The 24,112-nt window shown below is 38.2% G+C and overlaps 2 protein-coding genes across 4 annotated transcripts; one reads left to right on the top strand and one right to left on the bottom strand.

Annotated features, from left to right (window-relative positions):
* Window positions 1–103: 103 nt before the first annotated feature.
* Tsl (membrane-attack complex domain containing protein torso-like) lies at window positions 104–22,175 on the top strand. Of its 2 annotated transcripts, none has more exons than XM_071781250.1 (4): window positions 104–864; window positions 17,189–17,522; window positions 17,773–18,112; window positions 19,032–22,175. In XM_071781250.1, the coding sequence occupies exons 2-4, from the start codon at window positions 17,218–17,220 to the stop codon at window positions 19,425–19,427; spliced, it is 1,041 nt and encodes a 346-aa protein (XP_071637351.1). In that variant the 5' UTR covers window positions 104–864; window positions 17,189–17,217; the 3' UTR covers window positions 19,428–22,175. The 2 variants fall into 2 exon arrangements, with proteins under 2 accessions (XP_071637351.1, XP_071637352.1); XM_071781251.1 differs by lacking the exon at window positions 104–864 and adding an exon at window positions 16,814–17,020.
* On the bottom strand, window positions 19,699–23,718 carry LOC139814765 (tetratricopeptide repeat protein 5). Of its 2 annotated transcripts, XR_011732581.1 has the most exons (9): window positions 23,437–23,718; window positions 22,963–23,313; window positions 22,599–22,841; window positions 22,432–22,485; window positions 22,163–22,348; window positions 21,854–22,026; window positions 21,617–21,761; window positions 21,313–21,528; window positions 19,699–20,848 (listed from the first exon to the last, which is right to left on the bottom strand). XR_011732581.1 is itself a non-coding variant. In XM_071781249.1 (8 exons), the coding sequence occupies exons 1-8, from the start codon at window positions 23,518–23,520 to the stop codon at window positions 21,409–21,411; spliced, it is 1,356 nt and encodes a 451-aa protein (XP_071637350.1). In that variant the 5' UTR covers window positions 23,521–23,718; the 3' UTR covers window positions 19,699–21,408. The 2 variants fall into 2 exon arrangements, 1 of the variants encoding a protein (XP_071637350.1); XM_071781249.1 differs by having other exon boundaries at window positions 19,699–21,528.
* Between the last annotated feature and the right edge of the window lie 394 nt (window positions 23,719–24,112).

The following is a 24,112-nucleotide window of genomic DNA, read 5'->3' as shown; positions in this document are numbered from 1 at the left end:
GCTTACACGGACGGGCTGTGCGCTCTCTCGCGGTCGCTCGTTCGCCAGCTTGTTCGCTCGCTCGCTCGTTCGCTCGCCGCGAGTGGATTCGAGATTTCAGTCGTAGACGTTCGGTGCCCACGGTTAGATCGGGGGCCCGGCGCGCGAGAGAGAGCCCGCGTCAAGATCGCGCTCGAGATCGATCGATCGCCCAGCATCGGCGGAATCACCGAAGTGTCCCCCACCTCGGTTGGATCGGGAAAACCCCCTTCGACGAGGTGCGCGCACACGTGCCCGCACAAACCCGTGGACGGAGACACGGTTTCGTTATCCGCCGATCGATCGATCGATCGAATCGCGATCCAGCGCGTCGCCGCGATCAAACCCCCACAGCATCCCCCGCGAGAAGGGGAGAACAAGTATCGGACATCGAGACGGGTGACGGAGACGAGGACGTGGACGGAAACACGGTGCCCGGTTTATTATCGATCGTCCGAGAGAGCCGACAGGTTCTCGGGAGATGGATGCAGCCGCAAAAGATCGCCGACGAGATTTCGTTCCGGCATAGATCGATCGGTGTACGATCGTACGCGACGATCGGCTGTGTGTGAGCACTGCAACATGGTAGCCGGATGATCCAGAATTCATCATACAGAACGATCGAGGTTGCGTTACGAGGTTTGGCCGATTTCGGAGTTCGGTGACCCTTTCGTTAGATGTTTGTAAGTGCCAAATCGTGACAAAGATCGTAAGAAGAAGCCAATTGACTTGAGGGTACTTGAAGAGCCAGTAGCGATGATCATTAATGCTCCAAATTATATCGTATGACGTTTGACTGCTGCAAAGGATAAAGTAACGAAGATGGGGAAACCTTAAAGTATTTAGGTAAGATTTTATCTCATGATTTGAATAATTATTAAGATTAAATGGAAAATGCTCCCTTGTAAAATCGCAATTGCACTTTTAATTTGCAGAGCACATTTATTCGGTTTTATCGTTAATATTGATAATAAATTTAATTACGATAACGATTATATCTAAAACCTCGAATCTAATAAGAATTAAGGAATGAGATAATTGATTAAAAATATGCAGTTACAGATGTTTTTTTTTTATGAGACATTGATCCTGACATAATCATCAACAATGCCAACGTGATACATCTATCATGTAAAGATAGTCGAAAGACTTTCCTTACATACGTAAGAATATTCTTTATCCTGTGTAAAAATCGGCTTTCATTTTCCTCTCACATTTTTCTCTCGATAATGCCGAATCTCAAGACCGTATCTGATCAATTTATGTCTGGTATTTCCGGCCCGATTGTTTCTTATGCGAAATTTCAGGTTTCTAATCGAAACAAATATCTGCAACAGATCAAAGTTAAAAGCATATCAGAACAATTTCTTCATTTTAATTGCTTCCAAATTTTTTTTATGCGAAAAAGCAAGGAACTTTTTCGGTTTTTTTTAAATATGTATTTGTTAACTGAACCATTGTGTAACTGAAACGTATTGGTAAAAGCCGACCGGATTTTATGACATTGGTTAAGCACCCACGAAAGGCATAGTAATTAGGACAAACGGTCTTTACGACGTTTCAACATTGCGAAATGTTTCTAATTTGGCATATAAAGTAAATTTTTAAATAATCGTAAACTTTGACATACAAAATAATTAAATTTACTAATATTAAATGTTTCTATTACACATAATTCAAGTAAAATAATTAATATTATATGTTAATATAACTTGAAAAATAAAGTCAAAAGAACAAATATAAATGTAAAGTATAGTGTCAATTAATTAACATTTCTAATTTGTCAACAAGTCATACACGATAAATGAGTAATTTTAACTTAAAATTTAGAGTGGACTTTCTAGGACATGCAAAAAATGTTAAAATTACGTTTTATTTTTGTGTAGCCGGCGATTGAGAGACAGGCCTGATCTGTCGCTGTCGCGAACTGGTATGACAAACTAGGCCTCCTTTCAGGAAGAAAACTTATCGCGTCGAAAATAAATACGTGTGCATGTGCGAACTCGCGCTGCTTCCAATATTGCATATTACCCAACGCCGTTATTTAACATCGTTCCCCGAACGCTGGCGTCGCGTTCCATTGCACGGAATCGATCGAAATTCTATCCGGATTAGTTGCGCTAATCGCGATTCAGTGTGCTTCGTTTATTTTACCGTTCGACGAATATAGGATATATTTGTAATTATGCAATCGCAAATCACCTAAATCTAATGAAAATCACAACGGATGACCTCTCTACCTGAAATTTATTTGTAATGTAAAATCTAGAAATTGAGGTAATATATTAAAAAATGAAAATGCAGAGGTATATATCACTTGCATAGTTATAGAAAAGAGGTATAAGATAATGACAATGCAATCGTACTTGAAAGATTCTACTTTGCTATATATTATGGTTTTCCGTTAATGAGGATTTAATAAAGATAAATTGAGTGCGTTGCAATGTTTGAGGGACTTCACGATGCAGTAAATTACAATTTAAAATGATGATGATCGTCCATATATGTTTGCACTATCGTGTAGTAAGTGTCATATAGATTTAGGTCGACAAAACGAAAAGTATGCTTACCTCGCGTTAGTCTTATTAAATATATCTCATCGGGACACGTAACACGCAAATTATTGACAGTAAGAATCTTAATGATAATTACCGAATTATGTAACGTACTTTATTTATTTGTATTTTGAATGTATGACGTTCAGATGAAATATCTACTGATACACTTTTATGGATATCTTCATAAATAATATCATTTAATGGTGACAAGAGTGCATAAGATATTGCACCTATTTTATCGCGAGATATGGTACGTAGGAGGAGAAATAAAGCACAAAATATTTAGCAATCAGTGGTAGGCCGAAGAGAGCAGGCAGCTTCAACAGAAAGTTAGATTGCGGCATATCAGCCTTGGACTCATTGTACTTAGGGAGCCGAAGAAGTTTGTCCTAGTCATCCGCAATGACTTGCCGCGATCTCAAAAGAATTTTAATGCACGATATCCGCGCCGTGAAAACATTAACCTTCGGTCGCTATCGTCGAGTCGCTTATTTTTGCCGAATAATCTGAAATAACAGAGATACGTATTGTACTGGTATCGTTATGTGGTAGCCTTGTCAGACTCGTTCTGGAAAAGCTTATAGAGAGCCGAAGGATCAGACGTAGAAATTAAGGAGCGAATAGAAATGTTGTGAATACGCGCGCGTCTCCATCTAATTACGAATGCAACCTTCGACGGGTGAAAGCAGCATGCCGGCCGTTCGTCTACAACGTGCTCGCACCAAGGCTCGCACGCATTTATGCGTCAGACTAATAAAACGGTCCAGACAGGATCACCGAGAGCGATTTATTTATAAACTCGCGCAAAAAGCTACGCGCCACAGATTTTTATTACGATCAATTGCTACCGAAGGGATATCCCCTTCATCGCCCGGCGATTGCACATGCCGAACACGTGAATGCTCGGATTCTGATTTCTGGCGCGGCGCATATGCGAGCGCGTTCACTCGTACGTGGATTCGTTTCTCGCTTGCGCATCAGTGCGTATAATTAACCGCGTATGATTTAATAGCTGCTTCTTCTGAAAGAGTACTTAATATTTCGTTACGTAAGAAAGCCGTGGCATTTTGGCTCATACTCTTACCACGTTTAAACGTTAACGCTAAACGCAGTTAACGTGAATTACGTACGTGATAGGTAAATTGAATTAGTTTCATATTATTACAGTTCGATATACGCGAACTGTGTATCTATCAGTATTACGTGACATTCAAACAATCACTTTCAACGTTATGTCTATATTCTTGACGGTCGTCTCAACCGCGCGTCTACGTAACGATACGAAAGAACTGTGTGAAAAAGATGCATTTGTTGCACCTGATTTGCTCCAGAAATTGCTGAACTACTTTCGACGACGCCGAAGCAAGTGGTTCGTTTACCCGCGGCACAGTGAACGTCGGCGAGTGAATTGCGTATTAACAGCTGATTTGCCACGTGGTTTTCTACGTTACATTATTATGTAAATTCGATAGGAGTGTCTACTTTATTCGAGCGATTCTCCTTGAATAATAAACGAGCATCGTTGATGTCGCTGGACCGCAAGTTCAATGCGATAGTTTACACTCTGTGGCAATCGGATCGATGTTTCACCATCGCGTAAGCAATTCTGTTTCATCGCGATCGAGGTAATAAATGCAGATGTTGCTCGTACACGTTAAATTTGTGATAATATAATCAGTATTAATATTATATACTTGAATAATATTAATATTCTATCATCGTTGTACAAAATGTGAATACTTTTAAATATGTAATCCTCGAGTTATTTTTACGTTATTATTCTTCTATTTAGTTTCACTGAATTTGATTAAATTCGTAGAAATATTCATTGAAATGTTTTGTGTAATATTTTTCAGGAGATTTGACAAATATTAATTGCTTAAATATCTTCTTAATAGTTTGTGACACATAGTAGGACAATCGTTTTTATATTATATAAGTGTTAAAGAAATATTTAGGTCATGGTATTGATGCTGCTCACCTGATTACAGTTAATTAACGACGGCCCGCCACGTCCTTGATGAAAACCTTCAGACATAAGGATATATGTTGTTCACAAAAAGCACATGAATTATTACTAAATTATAGAGACGCTAGACTTACTTTGATCATTGTTTAACACAAGTATCTCTTTATATGTTTTCTTCTACTTTTAAGTATAGTAAAAGGATATTGCAGAACTATATGAGTAATAAATATTGCAATGTAGATTTAATAAATTTACTGATGTAACTAAAAATATGTTGAAACTTATATTTCTTAATATTTCTCTCAAAATATATATTTTTTATCAAAATAAAAATTAAATTTTATTAATTAAATTAACACCGCGATATATTGTAAGTTTTATGTTCCGACGTTTGCAATTATATGTGCATTGCATTTTACTTGCAATCTCTCGCCGTCATAGTCCGCTGAATATAATGTGAAAACTATAGATCTATATCAGATTAATAGTGAGATAGTTAACGATAGGATGTGTACATTCGTACTCTTTTATTTCCCATTGGCTGTCTCTTTATCCTGTTTTTTTTATTCCTGTTGCGAACTACGATTGCACGTCATTATTGAAATCATGTATACTTGCGTTCACTTGTTAGAACCAGGATGTATTTTATTATTTGCCCGAGGATTTCGTCGATAACTTCTATCCGCGTGTACAATCGCGCTGCCGTACATGCTGTGATCATCGTTAATAATAAACTCTTTTCAATATTAACAGAGCTACAAGCATATTTGACAAATTTATAATCGATGCAAATTAGGATGTTAAAGAAAAATGATTATCTCTATGCTTAGCTTCAAAGGTCATCAGTTAAAATTAGTCAGTCTTCTAAGTATTGTAGTAAGAGATCTAGCTTTCGAAACCCCTATATTGCCCGTACGGATCTAATCTTCGGCTGCAACAAAGTGTCGGGTGACGAGACTGACTCAGCTTTTGCTATTCGCGAGTTCATTACGAGCAGCTTATTACTCATAGATCTAATCGATTGTCTCGCAGGTGCGGGGAATGGTATTCCGCGCACGGGCACAAAGCGCCCCGACTATCGCCATTTAAGAGTTTACCCGTCGGTTTTCACCACATCTATCACCCGCATCATGCACGCACTTTCACACTCTACCGTGCGATACCGTGCCGCGCACGCGATACCATACCGCGCCGTGGATATCTCACGCCAGCCAGCACCCGGAATAAATGGCGAGAGACTCGCGGACTCGGTATAGGTCCGTTCGCGTATATCATAACACACGTGCGCGCGAACGCGCTGCTGTGACCGTCCTTATGCCAGTTACCTACATTTTCAACCAGGAACAAGGCTTGTAACACAGTAGTACTATACGCGTTTACGCGGCTTCGCGACCAGGATACCTGGCCGCGTGTGCACTTTCGAGTTATTGAAGCAGATCATTCGTAGATTACGCTTACTTCGCTGACCTTACTTCGTCTGTCCCCACGTTATCATTATTTTAATTACTCCGTACGTACGTGGGCACGCGATTCCTCCGCATTGATAACGGTTATGGGCTGTCAAGGCGTACGAGTCGTTGATTACATTAAAAAATATTAAAAAGCCCCGTCAAGGAAATAAATACGTTTGTTTTTACGCAATGTGGCATCAAAGGCAAATCTGCATGGAAATTATGATTAAGCTTTCAGATTATATCAAGCAGCCTGAGAAGGATAAAAAAGTGATTCGTTTTAAGAACCGCTGAGACATAAGTATTATCGCATTTGTATGGCGTCGATGGTCACACGTTACTCCGCTATTATGTAAATGTTAACGCGACGGTAATGTGCCGTTGCATGGGAAACGCAAAATAGCGCCTATCGTGGCAAACACGCTACCTATACTGTCCACCAGGAAATCACAAATCAGGTTGCAGGCTGTATATCTTATTCATTAATCACGAACGCAGCGGGGGATAACGCGAGAATTGTCGCGATGCTAAAGTTAAAGCCCCACGCTACGTGTGCATTACATTTTTGACACTGGTTGACCGAGATAACGAAATATTAATGAACGTGGTAATCATATTTATGACGTTTCTATTTGCGAGTTACTCAAGGTGGAAACTAATGCCACGAAGAAGACGGAAATGACATATCTAAAAATATCTTGAAAAAGAGTTTTTAGCATTAAGATCTGTTCTACAAACAATTATGTTATCATGTTTTCTTATCGTGCGGCTGCAGAGTCTCTAAGAATCGTGTCGGGACAAAACTCAAGCATAAATAGAGATATTGACTTTGACATGTTGCTTGTGATACGTGATTTATATTGATCATATTAATTATATGCCATCAACAACTTGTATTATAGTGAACTTTAACATGATGCGACGGATTGGAACGATTTACAATTTTGATAAGAATTAGATCGATACGTGAGGACACGTGAAATCGAGCATTTCCCGTGAAACACGAGTCGTTACTTTTCGTCAAAACTACTCGATTTTCTGTCAATATATCGTATATCGTATCGGAACGTCAAACCGCGGCGTTTCTTGCGCAAGCAGAATTTCGATCTATCTAAGCGAAATTCTGAGACTTGCCTCATCGAGAGTACTTGTCGGTTCATGCCCGAACGCTTCGCATTTTGCATCGTCAGCGATCACGGCTGGGGGAATCATGACCGAGTCGAAGAATTGTGCCTCGTGACTTAGAGTTAACGCCTCAAAGATATTTTTGTTCTCGAGTTTCATATTAAAGAAGGAATTTATTCCCTACTAACACTGACAGTTTAATAAGTCTACGGGCGTGACGAGATTGCATGCAAAAATATTTTTCTTTTAGTAAATTATCAACTTGTCAACCATTTTTATCTATTTGCGCATAATTAGTGCAATAAATAATACTCTTATTTATATGAATCGATCCCCTTTCGAGGATAAATACTATTTACGAAATTATCTTACACATTCTTAACAAAAACGTGACTATCGACAAGATCTTCGCGAATATATAGGCCCCCTATGTTGCACAGGGTTTCTTCGTGTCGCAACCAGAACGACCAAGTCGAGAAGATGCATTCCACCGACTGGTAGAGCATTGCTTCGCGAAGATACGGTCGCCGCTTCTGGCGTAAATGTCACGGGGAATTCTATGTAAGGTATATTGGCACGCCATAAAATCGTGATATTCTCCTTTTGAGTTAATAATAGACGGAGAGGATCCTTAGAGAAACATTTGTAATCAGCCATAATGTCGCGGACGTTATATTACCTAATAGACAATGTAAATGAACACGTAAAATGCAGTACGGCTAAGAAAAATAAGAAACAGAAAGACATAAAAATTGGACACTTGGATAAAAATGAAAAATATCCTACATTTATTTGTAATGTTTGATCAATTTTAGGCTTAAATTAATTTAAACCTAAATTTCGAAATACTTATTTTCTTGGTAGAATAAAAGAAGATAAAAAATATTTAATTAAAGAAAAGGGATATAAATTGATTCGTAGAAATGCATGCAGGTGTAAAGAAATGTCAAAAGTGTTACTTTAATTTGGTGGAAAATTAGGTGATACCAATTGCTCTGTAACATGCAATGACAACAGAACAGAAGGATAATAATAATGCGACTAAGGGAGCAGACTTATGTAAGAAATATGATCCAAATATACATATCAATCACTTTTACGTAATAACTGGAATGTCGCGTGTTTCGAACCTATTTATAAAGTTTAATCTGCATATTCTCGATACGTGTCAAAAATTGATGCGTTTTTATCGGAGCTAGCAAATTCAGTTTGTTACTTGCACTTATTGTTTAATACTCAAGTTTTGCATTCAAAGAGCGATGCAGTTTTATGCGATTAACAATAAGTGTATATTAAATAGAATTTTAGTTCATGCTTTGCACATCCTGCACAGCTACATATATATATATATATATAGTTGTCGCATATGCATCTGCGGGAATATAATGCTCTTTATACATATATGTATATATAACATTTTAAGTGCAAACGGGCATTCCATTTAACATACTTATGCAAATGTCAGCAGGAACCTCGCGGACATAAAAGAAAGGCTTTTTCGCGCATCCGATAGGATAATAACACTTTAGCGACGAGAAATAACAACCCTCGATCGCGCAATTTCGCAAAAATCTGGTTTTACTCGTTTGGCGAGACAAAGGGAATGCAGGTTGAATGGGGAGAAGAACCTTGGCTGAATCCTGTAACGACATACGTTTCGTACGTAGGAATTTATTTAGGATTAAAAAATCTGTTCAGCTCTGGCTTCTCATGAATAATTTCGATGCCATACAATTCTTTTTTTTTGATGAGACGTTCATAAAATTTCAAGTACTTTAACGTAGGTACTGCTCTTTTTTGGCTATTCTCATATTCTCTATATTGCTGTTCTCAATAAATTCCAAGATATCAGAAATCACCAACAAATGTGCTCACATTTTTTTAAGAGTACGTCTTTATTAAATCATGTTGTTTAAACCGAGTCTGCTAATATCTCTTTCCCGAGGCAGATTGGTGAGATCACTTCGTATTGTATTTCTTAATGCACTTTTAAAAATAAACTCTTGCTTTGCAGGACCGTACGCGACAACGAGATTAATTTACATTCGTGCGTCAGTCGAGTGAATGACCTCGATCGCGACGCATACGGAATTGGTTTTACGCGAAAAAGAAGGCTAAGCGCTTGTCAGAAGTCTAACTCGCTCAAAAGTCGCAGATTGTCGTCCGTCAGATTGTAATCGACTGCATCCGCGATTCAATGATTACATTACGCAATACGCATCGATGATACAGCAACACGATATCGCTGATGTTACTTGTTACTACAGCGAGGCAATTTCCGATGCCTCCCCGGAAATTTTACTGTTTCTTAATCGTAAAAAAGCGTGTTAGTCAGTGATTATTACTGATTACTTTTGATTGAAATTAAAATATCGTTGTTCTCGTGACATCATGTTTTAAACGTTAGCAAGATACGAGTTAAACCAGTTTACACATTCACACACTATCACGTAATATCCAAAATAGCCATCTCTCTAGATTTGTGATTTGTGATTTTTATATTGGGGTATTATCCAGTGTAATTAACCATGACACGTGCGGTTATTGTTTTTATTACTACGTCCGGCGGTGTTACACAAGATAACATATATTAATGCAAATTAACATGATCATACTAGTAGAACAACGTCGATAAACATTTACGACAATTTACCTGTATATTTTTTCTAGAAATACCAATAATCAGAAACGCAATTTAATTTAATCTTCCTCCGCGCGTTCCCAGAAATGTGTGAATATCCACATTCAAATGAGCTGCAGATTACGAAATCAGCTACGACAGCTAAATTGTTTTTTGCGATATATAGCCGCTTACGAAAAAATACTTATCGATATCACGCAGCGGCGAGAAATCGTACATCAAATTAAATTTACATTGTAAACATGGCAAAATTTTAGATTCGGAGAAATGTTGTATTTTGCTCGATAACGGAATATGTTATCGACAAGTTGCGGACTATATGTATTCGCGTATTATCATACGCAAATACACGTTGTATTAAATTCTGCATCCGTTTTTGGAAGTTTTCACACGAAGGTAATCCGAAAATCGTAAAAAAATTTTGAGCTCAGTTTTAATTTATAACACACGACACAATTCACGAGTGAAGAGAAGACGTGATTACGCGAGAAATTGGAATTAATTGAAACGGAAAAATGTAGTGCAACAAGTGCACAGTTGATTAGAACGGTAACGTTGGAAAGTCGAGTTATCTTTTAGTGTCTTGTAACAAGCGTACAGTCAGTGACCCATAACAATTAGCATCACGGGGAGGGAGGCATTGCTGTACGAAGGGGAAAGCCAATCAACGGAAATGGAGTAAACTTGTGTGATCCGGTAGGGTAAGCCGTTCGTATATTTTTTTTATTTTCCCAGAATAAGAACTTTTAAGAGCTCATTCTTCTGCTCTTTTAATCTTTACACATTTATATATTTTAATATGATCTCTGGACATATTTTGATAAATTTTTTACGCTTGATTTCTATAGTATATATCATTGAGTGTAGAAAATACACCAAATTGCAACCTAAATTAATTCTTGAATGTAGTACAAATTCTGAGAATAAATTCGAATTATTTACGTTAACAAGCAATTAATGAGAAATGTGAACGTCTTGCATATTGTGATTTAAAATTATTCCGATAATCTTCATGCGGATTATTGATCACGATGTTTTCATGTCACGTTCCTATATGCAAATGATAGCGCTTAACAGACTTGACGACAACGGCTTGGCATTCGAAATATGATACGGAATGTATATATGAAACTGCAGCTAAATTACTCAAAAATATCCGAGTACACGTGCAGTAAATCAAGACGCTGATGCGGCTGATGAGGCATCGCAGTCTTTCACTTTCCACGCACATGTTCTGCACATTGGACATAAATTTTATCTTAAATAGAATTAACGGCCTAGTTTAGTTTCCGCATTAAAAATTATGCGCGTGTTGTTTGTAATAAGCAATTAGTTACAGGCGTTGATTCTGCTCAATGTATTTTAAACATTCCATTGTTTAATCGACCAGATTTTGCACAAATAAATGTCCAATGTCCATATTCTTATAGAAATATACAAGGACATATAAAAATATCTACAATAAAGAAATTTAAGAATATCTACAAAAAAAGATATCTAAGAATATGTAGAACAAAAGAGGAAAAGATTTTTTAAACATTTTTCAAAATTGTTATCTTGCTCACAATCAGAATAAAATATTCTATGCGTCATTTAATATTTTATGTCAATCATTTTACGAGTAGCATGAAATTTCTGCAAGATCACAAATTGAAACTGTAAATAAAATGAGAACTTTCTTGATTTATTTAGCAAAGAAAGAGGGAGAAAGAGAGAAAGAGTCCGCTTCTGTCCGCTTATACCACACTTCGCAACCGCGTATCTCGATCTCGTTAGTATTTTATTTGAAAATATTGTTTCTACCTCAAAACAGCATAGAACTGGTTTTGCTAACGAGCGAAACGTACATACACCTACCTCGGTGCACCTGTAGTTTTTCCGTAACCAGTGCCCATATTTTTTCCATGACAGCGGCACAAAATTAAATTCAACTGTCGAGTTTTACAATCAATTTTGTTCGATGATGGTTACGTTCGATCGCTTCGAAATTTTCGCCGCGTTAACCGCGGGGCTGGTTAGTCCTGCTTAGTTGGACCTACCTCAATTAGATCTAAAGCGGTTGTTTGGATCATTCGACGCTGCGTGATCGCGTTTCCTGCGTCTAATGGGACAACGCAGTATGTGCCCCTTTCAATAGTTACAACCGCGAGGCTACTTAAATAATTCTTCTCCATTGGCTTCTGCGCCGCTGTATATCACCGCAACAAGCGAATCGCAACCGGCCATACGCTCAATTATTATCCTTCGACCGAGATTTTTTTTTCTTTTACGTCACGGCAATTCACTACGATCGTAATGGTAGAAATAACGCTAATAGGAAGTTGAGGCAAGTGAACCTTCCAGTTCCCTATCGACTTATCGTATCCTTCAGCTTGAATCTTACGTTCTATCGATTTCTCAAAAAGGTACCGCAGCAGAAATCTTTTACAATAGCTTTTATTCTTTGCAAGGTTTATATAACCTCCTCGTTATATTACAGCTGAATTTATCTTTCCCTGTTTGCAATGTAAATGCGACGTATATTTTGTTATTCTCTCGATCGTTAGTAATGTTGATAGGTACACTGCTAAACGCACAATTAGACGTACATGTACGGACGCAAATAGACATGGATATTTAACATTAAAAAATACTCTCTGCTGCGTAGATTTTTCTTGACAGTTAGGAAATTATTCAACAGAATTCGCTGATAATATCAGTTTAACTTGTTGTTCATTGATGCAAATAAGAAAAATGCAAAATTTGCAATTTTTTTTATATCTTATTATGGATCTTATAACGTGTTGCTAAGCTCTTCAAATTACTTTATAATGATATTTTCGTATTGCGATTACCAACTTTATTTATACTAATTATTTCACGTCTTGCGATTTTTTATTTATTTTATTTCAAATAAATTTTATTTCAAATAAATCAAATCTTTTAAGAAATCGCTTGAGATTTGTACAGTTTTTTTAAGAGACATGTATGGGATATTATTCATTTGGTATCTTGCAGATGCTCATGCGTACATATTACACAATTTTATTTATCGTTCGATGCACCAGCAATCAGGCGTACAGGAACGTGCCGGTTTACGCTCGTGAACCAACGTTAAATTTCACGTAACTTTCTACTTTACACTCGGTAAGTGTTGGTCACTGCGAAAGTGTCTGTCATTTAAAAAATCTTGTGCATAAGCATTGAATAAACAATTATCATGTCGTAAAAAAAAAGTTACGTCGTCAACTACTTATACTTTCAAGACTACCGTTTGAAATTTACAGATTAATTTATTAGATAAAATGATTTGGAACTGAAAGTAAGAACGCGCAATGTCAACGTCACGTCGACGACAGGAATGTTCGTAAAATCCTAATCACGCAAGTTGGAAAACCACTCTCGCATGCTCGAAAGCAACGGCGAAAGCGGAACTCGTTCCTTCCGTTTTACTAATTTGGTGACTTAGCTTTTCTCAATGTCTCGCTATTACCGCCTTTTTCAAGTGCACTAGTTGAAGGTTTAAAATACTATATTAGTATACAATACAAATGCATAGTATAAAGTCCAAATACGAATTCTAAACATAGTAGTACTGCAAGTGATTTTAATAAAACATGCTGAGAATACTTATCAAAAAGGAGTATTACGGAATTAATAAGTTGATAGAATAAAAATTGCATTTTGCGTTGTACATATGTTGCATTAAAATAACTAATCACAAGTAGATTACATTTAAATAAACGCTTTTGTAAAATATTTTGTTACATAGGCGGCAAACGCGAATAGTCGCTGTTGTTGAGATAGATCAGTCTTGAAAAACCAGCGTTTTTTACGCAATGATCGACGGGCGAAGCGATAGTAAGCGAAACAATCGAGACGTTCTCCGTCTCGACGCTCTTGTCGTAATCTCATGAATATGCATAGATACTTTCCTTCGTGGCTGGTAACGCCGAATCTGGGTATATGGAGCGATCTTTCTTTTGAGATAAATCGATAAACGACTTCCTATTACTCTGATGAATTACCGGAGATTCGTACGTGTCGCCGGGCCAAAACGACGACGGCGCGATGTCGTTTAAAGCAGCCGAAGGCGAAACTTCGTCTATCGTTGCGGAAACAGCGCACAGACACAGCGATAATAAATTTCACATTCACCACATTGGGTATCGCGTCGCGCCAATAATGGAACACAAAACATATGCGCTAAATAACTCGTGTGACTCACCTTCACTGCGTTGACCCAGTGGTGAGGTTTAGTCATATAGTATGCAGTTATGAAAAAATGGTGCGGCTTAAGCTGACGGCTGATATATCGAGCGCTGTTAGATCTCGCACATAAACCGAGACTTACTCTCTGTTATTTTGAGTGAGAACGTAACGTATTTAAACTTCTACCTATCGACATTCAACGAAACAATTTATTAACGCGTACGGTGCTAATACATCAAAATCAAGAAATATTTTAAATAAAAAAAAAGGATATTCGCCGAGTGTCTTATAAAATTAACGAAGCAATTAATCTCACCATATCCGCGGAGCTATTCTTCTATGGGCAAAAATAAAAATCGACCGAGCCGTGTTACATAATTATAACTTGGCGCTAATCGCTTCGTGGTATTCTCATAGGCTGCAAAGGCCACTGGGGCAAAGAAGACAGGAGCGTACAGGAATGTCAAAGTTTACCCCGGAGTATCCGCGATTGAGCAGTCCGGCAAACTGTAAAGCGAACGCGCGACGAAAATGCGATCCGTTTGGCCGTTGGGGATATTAATTTAAATCGATTCGCCGAGAGAACGGCGAAACGATGCAAGCCAGTTCTATTCTCTGGTAACAACGAGGAAGACGAATTGGGGCGTGTACGCGTCGTTCGAGAGATAAAAATCGCGGCCCGCGGTTCAATCGGGCTATCGCGCACTCGTTATGTCAGTTAAACGTCGATGCAATGCGCGTTCAATTGCACGTGCTCTCGTGTAACGCACGATAAACGTCATTTAACTTTCCGGTCTCTCCGTTAATTATTACCGATGGCCGATTTAATTATTATCCGCTCCCACGAAGCTTCATTAAACGTTAAATTAATTTCTATCACGATCATCTATTATATCTACTGTACTGCGTTTCACGGTCCGTTACGAATGCATTATTCACAGATACGTATCTATAATAAATGAAACTCGTTGTCAGAAAGGTTGAATAATTCTCATCGCGAGTAAATTATTTATAAATATGTTATTTGTAAAGAAAAAATAAAAATATCGCGTGTTTACCCTTTGTCGTCTGAAAAGAAAAATACTCAAATGATACTTTAAACGATTGTTTGATAGATAGAAAGAATGGTCGGGCTGATTTCGTTGTTCTCGCCAAACTTAATTCATCGAATCTGTTCCCCCTTTGCGAGACCGAGTAATTTCATCTTTTCGATTGGACGACAGAAAACTTAATTACTACCTCGCTCGTCGGCGTACCTCTGCGGGCAAAGCAAGAGTTTTGTTTCGAAAATAAGCTGATGGCCATTCTTGATGAAATTTCCAAAGCGGGTTACGCTCTTATCGAACCGCATCATTCTCTTCTTCCATTTCGTTGAACATCGATGCTGCCTCACGCAACGTGCACGTATTTCCTCGTGTACTCCGCTTTTAACGTCGTCTTAATGACCTCTGCAAGCATCATGCGTCTGTCATAATTTTATAAGTCTCTTTTTCGCGGCTGTACACACACACACACGAGGGGGAAGTGGCAGTTTAATTTCACTTTCACTCACTTCGGACTTGCACTTCGGACCTTTGGCGATTCTGGTGACAGAGAGTGCAGAGTGCGGGTACGCATCGATGTCTCTGATACGTTTTATTACATACGGGCGGATGTGCTTAATTGAGTGAAAACATTAAGAGACGTGGATTAATCATCTCTCGTGAGAGGCGCACAGGAGAAAACCGTTTCGCCGTTCTAACGGCCTCTTACCCTTTTATCTGGTGTAATCCAGCTCCTCTTATAATTGTAATATATTGCCCTGTCTTCTCGAAAAAGGCATTATAGTTGCGGAATCGCTGTACTTCGAAGCGTTGATACTTTATGAATTATGCACGTGGCTCGTGACTCTTTTTTGAACAGCGTGAAAAAGTGAAAGAAAAAAGAAAAGTGATATAATTTCTGATATTTTCTAAAACCCCATTATGTCTTTGTTTATATAACGACTGGGAGGGATAGCTCGTGCAATTTTTTATAAAAATTATTGCCTGAAAATGTAACTTTCTCTGCTCTGTTTCACGCAGACCCGAAGTTTCGCCAAATTGCATTCAAACTGGCTGAGATTCACCAGTGGGTAAAAGTGCGATCTTGCAAAATTCAAAGTGCTTCGCAATGCCGAGTTGCTAATTATTACCGTCAGCTTGTTTTTACATTCCTCGAGGAGTAGTCTAGGAAAAATTATGTACATTAATAAACCACTTATAACTGCGCTCTCTGTTCAAATTCAAATTGTAGAGTAAGCAGTAACTCCTCACCCAAATTTCAATCGTGCCAAATGAACCACGTCAATGTGTCATCAGTTATGATAAACATCATCTGGTATCCACAAAATGTGCACGCTGTCATACAGTTGTTCTTTTGACCCTCCTGTTTCACTGCTCATTCCAAAAGCATAATTCGAGTTAATCGTCAAAGCAGCTTGGATATGACAATCGTCTGCGTTATTATGATGTCCGTGCAAGGTGTCCGCCTCCGTATCGAGACGCGACGAAGCGAAACGTATGCGGGACGGCCGAGGCTGGTCGGTCGCCCACTCGCTGTCTGGAGGAAGACGTGCGCCCGCCGTCCTTCCTGATCGGCGAGAAGGAGTGAATTATCGAATCAAGATGCACGTAGAGAGGGAGAGAAGGTTCAGAACACCGGTAGATCAAGGTGCTCGTCTGGTGCAAATCAGGTGGGGATGAAGGCCGCTGGCTTCGCTCGTGCAAACACCTCGACGGCCGCACACCTAGACCCACATAACGAGATACGTTACAACGCGGTAACGACGACTTCGTGCACGGAGATGTGCACGTGCGGTCGGAGACCGGTAGTTGCGACGACGACGACGACGAGCTTCCTCGCGCAAATCGAGATAGGCTCCTCAGTATCCCAACGTTCGCAAGATGCGAATGTTGTTTCACGGTGCGAAATTGAATGGGACAAAAGAAATATCTCTCTCGCATCTACGGCGCGGTGAAATAACAGTGGATATTATCGCAAGAAAGCATTTTAATTTATGGAGATACCCGAGATACGCTTGCACAGGGTGAGCCTAAGCAGGATTAATTCAGTCTTTCGATCTGGAACATTGCGTCAAGACTGTCAGACTATCTTAAATACTTTAGGAGATAAATGAGCTTCATAGTTCATTCATCGTTTGCTTATTTTTGTTTATATTTGATTTTCGCGTTTTGATTCGCGATTTGTGTTTCAGACATCACTGATCCAGGTAGCCGCCCAGAGATGTGGTCACGCACGCGGCTCTTCCTCCTGGCATCGATGCTCGCGTTGCTGATCGGCACTCACGTTACCAGGTCGCAGCGTCCGCGACTCGGCGGCGCCGTGAACGTCTTCAGCCGTTACGGTTACCTGAGCATCAGCATGCGAGTGGTGCCGCGCAACGATACGGAGACCTGGATATTCCGCGAGCCCACCCTCGACGTCTTCAAGAATTCCACGCCGTTACCGCCCAAGTTACGCCAATCGAGCAAAAGCGGCATCGCCGTCTTCGACGGCGACTTCCACATGGAATTTTGCGACAATATCAGGCATGTGACTATATACGTACGCGATGTCGATGTAAAAAAAGCAAACAAATTCAATAGATTCTATATGGCCCAAACTGATTTTAAATTTTTCATGCCATCTATTGTCGCAATCTAAATGCGAGTTTGATGTAGAAAAATCATTCAGTTTATTATCTGTTAATTGTGAGTAGAAGCTTGAGAGAAGACGGTATATTCAGCGATGATAAATCATGACGTGATTTCTCTATATTCGCACAATTTATATTTACAGACAGCTGCTACAGGCCTATTTCCGTGACTTCACTTTCGAGAAGCTCGAAAGGCCATGGCGTGCCTTCACTGGCAGTTGGTCGAAGACGGCCATAGCCAGGCACCTCGGCATAAACTCGTCCTTCATCACGGGCGACCACTGTTACGTCCTAGTGCGCGTCGCTAGATTCCGCGATAATCAACGACTCGCCGGCACCGCCGAGACTCTCGTCCTCGACGATTCCGTGTTGCGGCAAACCGAGAACGTCTCGGTCAACGATACCGCGAGCGTGGTGCGATTCATTAGGAACTTCGGTTCGCACTACATCGCTTCCTATGTCACGGGAAATTCGCTCTATCAAGTAAGCGATCGAAGTATTTAATTTTAAGATAACAGTCAGATTGTGAAAGCAAGGGATCGATATATTGCTAATGATAAAAACTAGAATAATTCTAAAAATAATAATCGTCAATTCGAGATATAGAACCCTTACAGAAATTTAATGCCGTAAGTGATTATTTGGCTAGTGATTAATTACTTACTTTAAGTATTAAAAGCACTGTTTTTAATGCTTTTAATACTCAAAATATGTAATTATTCACTATAGCCAGATAATCACTTACAGTATTAAATTTCTGTAAGGGAATGCGATATTGCAATAATTCATTAATTAATGGGATTTATTCTAACAAAAAGAGAAAATGGGTTAATATTTTCATGGTTAGAAGATTGTTTCTTCTGATAGAAAAAGATTGCACTGTATGTTATGCACGCGCACTTACATAATATTGCGATCAACCAGTTCAATGCCGTAACGATGATAAAAATAGGCATGAAATTCATTTCTTTGCATCGGCGCATCCTCCTTAATTACGCGATTTGTTGATCGTTATCGCGATCGGCTCGCCGTGAAAAGAATACAGTTTCAATGTAGTCTCTCGGCTAGATAAAAGTGAAACAGAGCTAATTTATCATACACTCCCTCGCTTAACGGATGCGTGGCGTCTTTAGCTTCGTTTATAAACTGCACAGAAACTCCTTATTATACCGAATCTAGTTCTCGGTAATAGTTTACATCATCGCGCCAATGTCAGTAAAAGTGAAATCGCGTAACTGTCTGCTTGAAATACACGATGCCGCAATCTAGAGGTCTCAATCTCTGCTCTTCGTTAATTGGGCATGGTCATCTCAGCGAGCGTCTAGTCATCCCAAACACACAGATCGGATGTCGTTTGATAAACGCGTGACGAAATATTCGGAATGTTTTTTTTTCTTTCCAGGTATTCGTGTACTCTCCTCAGGTATACTCGCGAATAAAGGAACGGTTGAAGACACAAGGAGTCTCGGAGCTGTCGGCCGTCGAGCTGAGCAATTACTTTTCGCCGTGGTACGCGGAGCATATGGGTTCCATACAATCGGCGAGCGGCAATCGTAGCGTGGAGGCATGGGCCGTGCAACGTCTTCGGGTGCAATACTACATCTTCACTTACGCCAGTTTGCTAAAGTTGCACGGCGACACGGCGTTGCTCAAGCAACTGGACAGCCTGTTGGGCGATGAAGCGTTACTGCAATTACAATTACGAACATTGGCGCCTGCTTTCAAGGATCCGAAAAGACGTCAGTGGTTTCTGGAAGTGATCGACAACTATTTCAAGCTCTGGGAGGTAAACATGTGATGGCGTAACGCGCGTTGGTTGCAGACGGACTGAAAGCATTTAAGAATATCGTCGCTCGCGCGCTTGACGTCGAACGACAAGTACGTATATCAGTGTGAGAATGTATAAGTGACACTGATAATTTTCGGCGTGGTGTGGAGATCCACGGGAATGTCCCTGGGAATGATCGCGACGATCCAGCGCCTGTCGTGACTCATCGACGCCTGACTATAAAGGTTCCTCGGACGGATATATCCTTCTGCCACATATATACAATAATGCACAAATGCTGTTATTGTTATAAATAAGTATTTATTATTGTAATCATTAGAGAACTTCTTTATACAAAATATTTTTAATATATCACAAGCATTATTCGTATGATCTGACTGAAGAACGTGGTATCGCAGTACCGTAAGTTCTTTACTCGAAATCGATCCATTGACGTACAAAAGAGATAGCGACATATATATTTTATATATGGAAAAAGATTTGTGCGTTTTGTTTATTTAACCCGATATGCATTGTACATGCAGATCGGGTCAATGGATCATTATTTCGCTTCAAATGCGAATTTATATGTAGGTAATGTAACTATAATAAGTCCTGTTGTTTTTTGTATAACCAGAGAATGTTTTCTCTTATATATTTCTTCATACAAATTGTTAAAAGATGATGTATTCATAGATGAATTTATATTGGAACTATGAATCAATATTATAAGAAATTTTATATTAAGTACTCAACAAATCGATTTTGGTATTGCAAAACAGTTTGACTGGGTACAAACAACTTTTTCTCTCTTTCTCTCCTTTGCCTCCTTCTTGTAAAATGATTATGATAGCGTCCGCGACAATCCTTGCCCTGTTTTAATATTTTAATTTGCAGGTGTTTGGAATAAACAGTATAACATCGTGATATAATACATAATAGAAGATACCGACAAATATATAACATCATATGCAAACTGGATTTTCCAACATATTAATTAATATTGATGAAAATTATACGCAACTATAAAGTAACAAAATTATTTTTGCATCCTATACTTTACTATTCTTTTAAAAATAATATGGTTTTGTAAGGTAAATACATATATCGCGTTCTCTATATTTTCTGAGTATCGGCTGTTTTTGCCAGCAAAGTCTTTCGTGTATATACTTTATTTAGCTATTCTAGGCGAAATCAGAGGCCTCAATGACCAAAGCTCATCATAATAGATTATTTTCACGATAATAAAACAAGAGTCCACAGGACTCGTTGATCTGCAAATCGCAAATCGCAAATCGCGGTTCCTTTGTTTGTCTCTTACAATTAGTAACGAATCATACCTTTTTTGGTAGCTTCTAATTTTTTTGCCTTTTATTTTGAAGCTTCTTGTTTGCATCAAAACTCGCAGAAATGCTCAAGACCAATAAGAACATTGCAGAATGTTTTAATATCTGATAATAAAGAATTAAAATTAAAATATGTTTTTACAATTTAAAACATAAATAAAATACTATAGGCATTTCTACTTTAGTCATAAATTTCAATGAAAGATACAATCAAAGTCTTGTGATTTTATAAAATGGTAGATATATTTGCCGCTTTTGCGAACCATGCGCGTAATTACTATCGCACAATTGAAGAAAAATATATATTAACATCTTTTCTTTTACAAATTTTATAAAATGCGGCAGCTTAGATGTGCACGTTAATATTTTCTCATACATTATTATAAAATACGAAATTGACGTAACGTAGTGTATATTTTAGCTTATTTTTTTGATTATTGCCAATATGTATTGGCGCATATAACAAAATTTATTTGTTTTAAAAAAACAATTATTTGTTTTAAAAAGGCGTGAATCGCACAAAGCCTTCAATATACTGATGAGTATTATATTATAAAAATAATACATACTGTTATTAAAATATAAGGGTAAGATTGAAAATTATTTGCAACTGAGGATAACCGAGGACGTGATCCAATAATTGATCAACGTATTCCTCATCAGATTTAATCTGTCTTCTTAAAAGTATGCAAATTTGCGCTGGCTTGTTGTTCTCGACCTAACTTTCTTCCATTGACCACAAGTACAATTGGGGTTTCAACCCGAATAGATTTGTAATCAAAATCCTAAAAAAGAACGAAAGAGAAACGTATTATCATATGTTCGATAAAATTTGATTTATAATTTATATTGTAACGTGCACACAACACTAACGTTATTCATATAAGAGAATTTCTGATGTGTAACAAAAGGTTCTGGTATACCAACAGAATCCCCGACCGTAACTCCTCGGCCTTTAGCTAGATTATATACAGTGACAACAATACATGTCTTCTGTTCGTCCACGAGACAAAAAGCACTGAATAAGAAAAAAAACGAGTAATTATACGGCTTTAAATAGATAAATGACGCAAAAAAATAATTTGTGCAATATAAAAAGTAAATACTTACAATGGAACGCAATCTGAATCTTGAATCCAACAAACTACTTTTCCAAATACAACTTTTTCTGTATTCAATCCAATAGCTAATTCCCGTAACGGAATTAAATCTAACTTTACAGACTTTCCTCCATATGTGTATGCTCCATCTTTGTATGGTCCTAAGTGTTTAACATCCAATCCCTACATTTAATCATAAACCTATAAGTATGTATATTGTGCCAAAATCACATGTTATATTATCACATACATTAATAACATGTATCAATGTATCTAGCTGTTAACTATTTATTATTATTAATTTCTATAATATAAATACCCGTATCAATTGATATAGTCGTTTTGGTTTCACATATCCATTATTATTAATTGAATTTTGTATATCTTTAAGATATTTTAGTAATTCATCTCGTTTGCTGCGTGGCGTTTCCCATAATGGATCAAGCGCCATTGCACTTTCGAACGATTGTAACGCCAAGTTATATTCTTCTTGATATTTCAAAGCCTATAAATTTTCAGGTTAAAAGGAATTTCAAGCAGAAGTAGAAATATCAAAATAAAGATGACAAGATATCTATTCATACTTACTATTGCTTTATTATAAAATAAATCAGGATTACTTCTTGCGATGATATCTTTTTCCTAAAAAAAAAAAAATATGGTTCATTTATATAAAATCTACTATAAATCTATGTAATACATGCGTAAGTATCATGTACACATAGTGAACAAATATTTTTCATCCATCATCTTACCGCTTGCATGTATGCCGACATGCATAAACGTAACATACTCGGACTTTGCGCCACTGTGAAGAAGGAAGACAGGTAAGCAGTCCCTAATACGGCCCAGGAGTATCCGTCAGTTGTGTCAAGGCTTACGGCCTCCTTAGCATATTCCACACCTTGCTGAATATTTTTTATCCGCTCTTCGTCGGATGAAGTTGGCTCCTGTCTAAATACCATCGACAAATTTCGCAAAGATGCTTTATTCCTATCCTATAAAAAAAAAAAAGATAAATATGTATACATAATACAATATAATAATTCATTGTTTAATCACAGCTGATCCATAAATCCTAATGAAAGCTGCATTGAGTGAGACAGGAAAGAAACGTACATGTTGCAGAGCGCCAACGAAACAATTTTTGGCTTGTTTTATGTCGTCATTCTTCCAATAATATTCTCCCAGCTCGTTCCAAGCTTCTATAAATTTAGGTTCCAATTTCACTGCTTTACTCAAAAGTTCTTCCGCCTGCGGAATGACGTGGCCCACCACGTTCAGAGCCTTTCCCTTTAAATAGTAATACTTGGCACGTGAGCCATCAATCTCGTAACCTTTACACTCGTCGAACTTGCTCAGCGTGTCTTTCATCTCCTTCTCCACGTCGGTGCTTTTTTTTATCGCTTCGTCAATAGAATGCGTCTCAAAATAGCGATCTCGGAAGAGATACAGAGCTTTCACTCTTTCCTAAAATTGATTGCTAATCAGTAAGTGAGAACGACAATACATATATCAATCAGAATTAAACGGAAATGAAATAAAAACAAAAAATATAGGGCATAGGAAAAAAATCTCATCTATTTTACATACCGTTAACGCCACAATCGGGTCTTCCTTGACAGTATTTGAACTCTTCGCACCCGCGACAACCTTGTCATCGATAATCGCGGACATTCTTTACAAGTTATATTACAATGTGCAACAAATAAACATTTACTTTACTGTGCGTTACGCGCCTTCCGGGGAGGGCAATCTCACTCATAATTCGATCGCGATCGTACAAGCTCGCTCGTAACGCGGGAGTGTCATTTGCGAGCTGTCAAAACAAAAGCGTATAGGTTATGGAATTTATGAATGGAGCTTGTAGTTTGGAGTAGTACTACACTCAAGGACGTTTTCAAGGCCATTTCGAGATGGTGACGATGACGCCACTTGCGGCAAGTGGTGGCATTAAATCGTTATAAGCTCCTCGTAATGGCGGTTTGAAACGCACGTCAGAGATCCTAGAGAAGGCTTCTCTCTGGCCGGGATGGCCTTTCTCAGGCTTCTCTCTGTTTATGCTAGTCGTATACAACATGGCGGAGTAATTTTCAAACATTTTAAATTTAAACGAACGCTCGCATGGAGCATATGACGCGTTTTAAGCAGTCAGAGAAGCTTGGAGAATCAGCTGATTTCATTCTTGAGTCACGTATGATGCAGATACACGTCTTAATGTAAAATATATTAAATATATTAAATATATTAAAAGTATATTATATATATA

The sequence above is a fragment of the Temnothorax longispinosus genome, chromosome 6, assembly GCF_030848805.1.
Source record: "Temnothorax longispinosus isolate EJ_2023e chromosome 6, Tlon_JGU_v1, whole genome shotgun sequence".
Taxonomy (NCBI): domain Eukaryota; kingdom Metazoa; phylum Arthropoda; class Insecta; order Hymenoptera; family Formicidae; genus Temnothorax; species Temnothorax longispinosus.
Note: the sequence above shows the minus strand (reverse complement) of the source record. Positions and strands in the feature narration are given on the sequence as shown.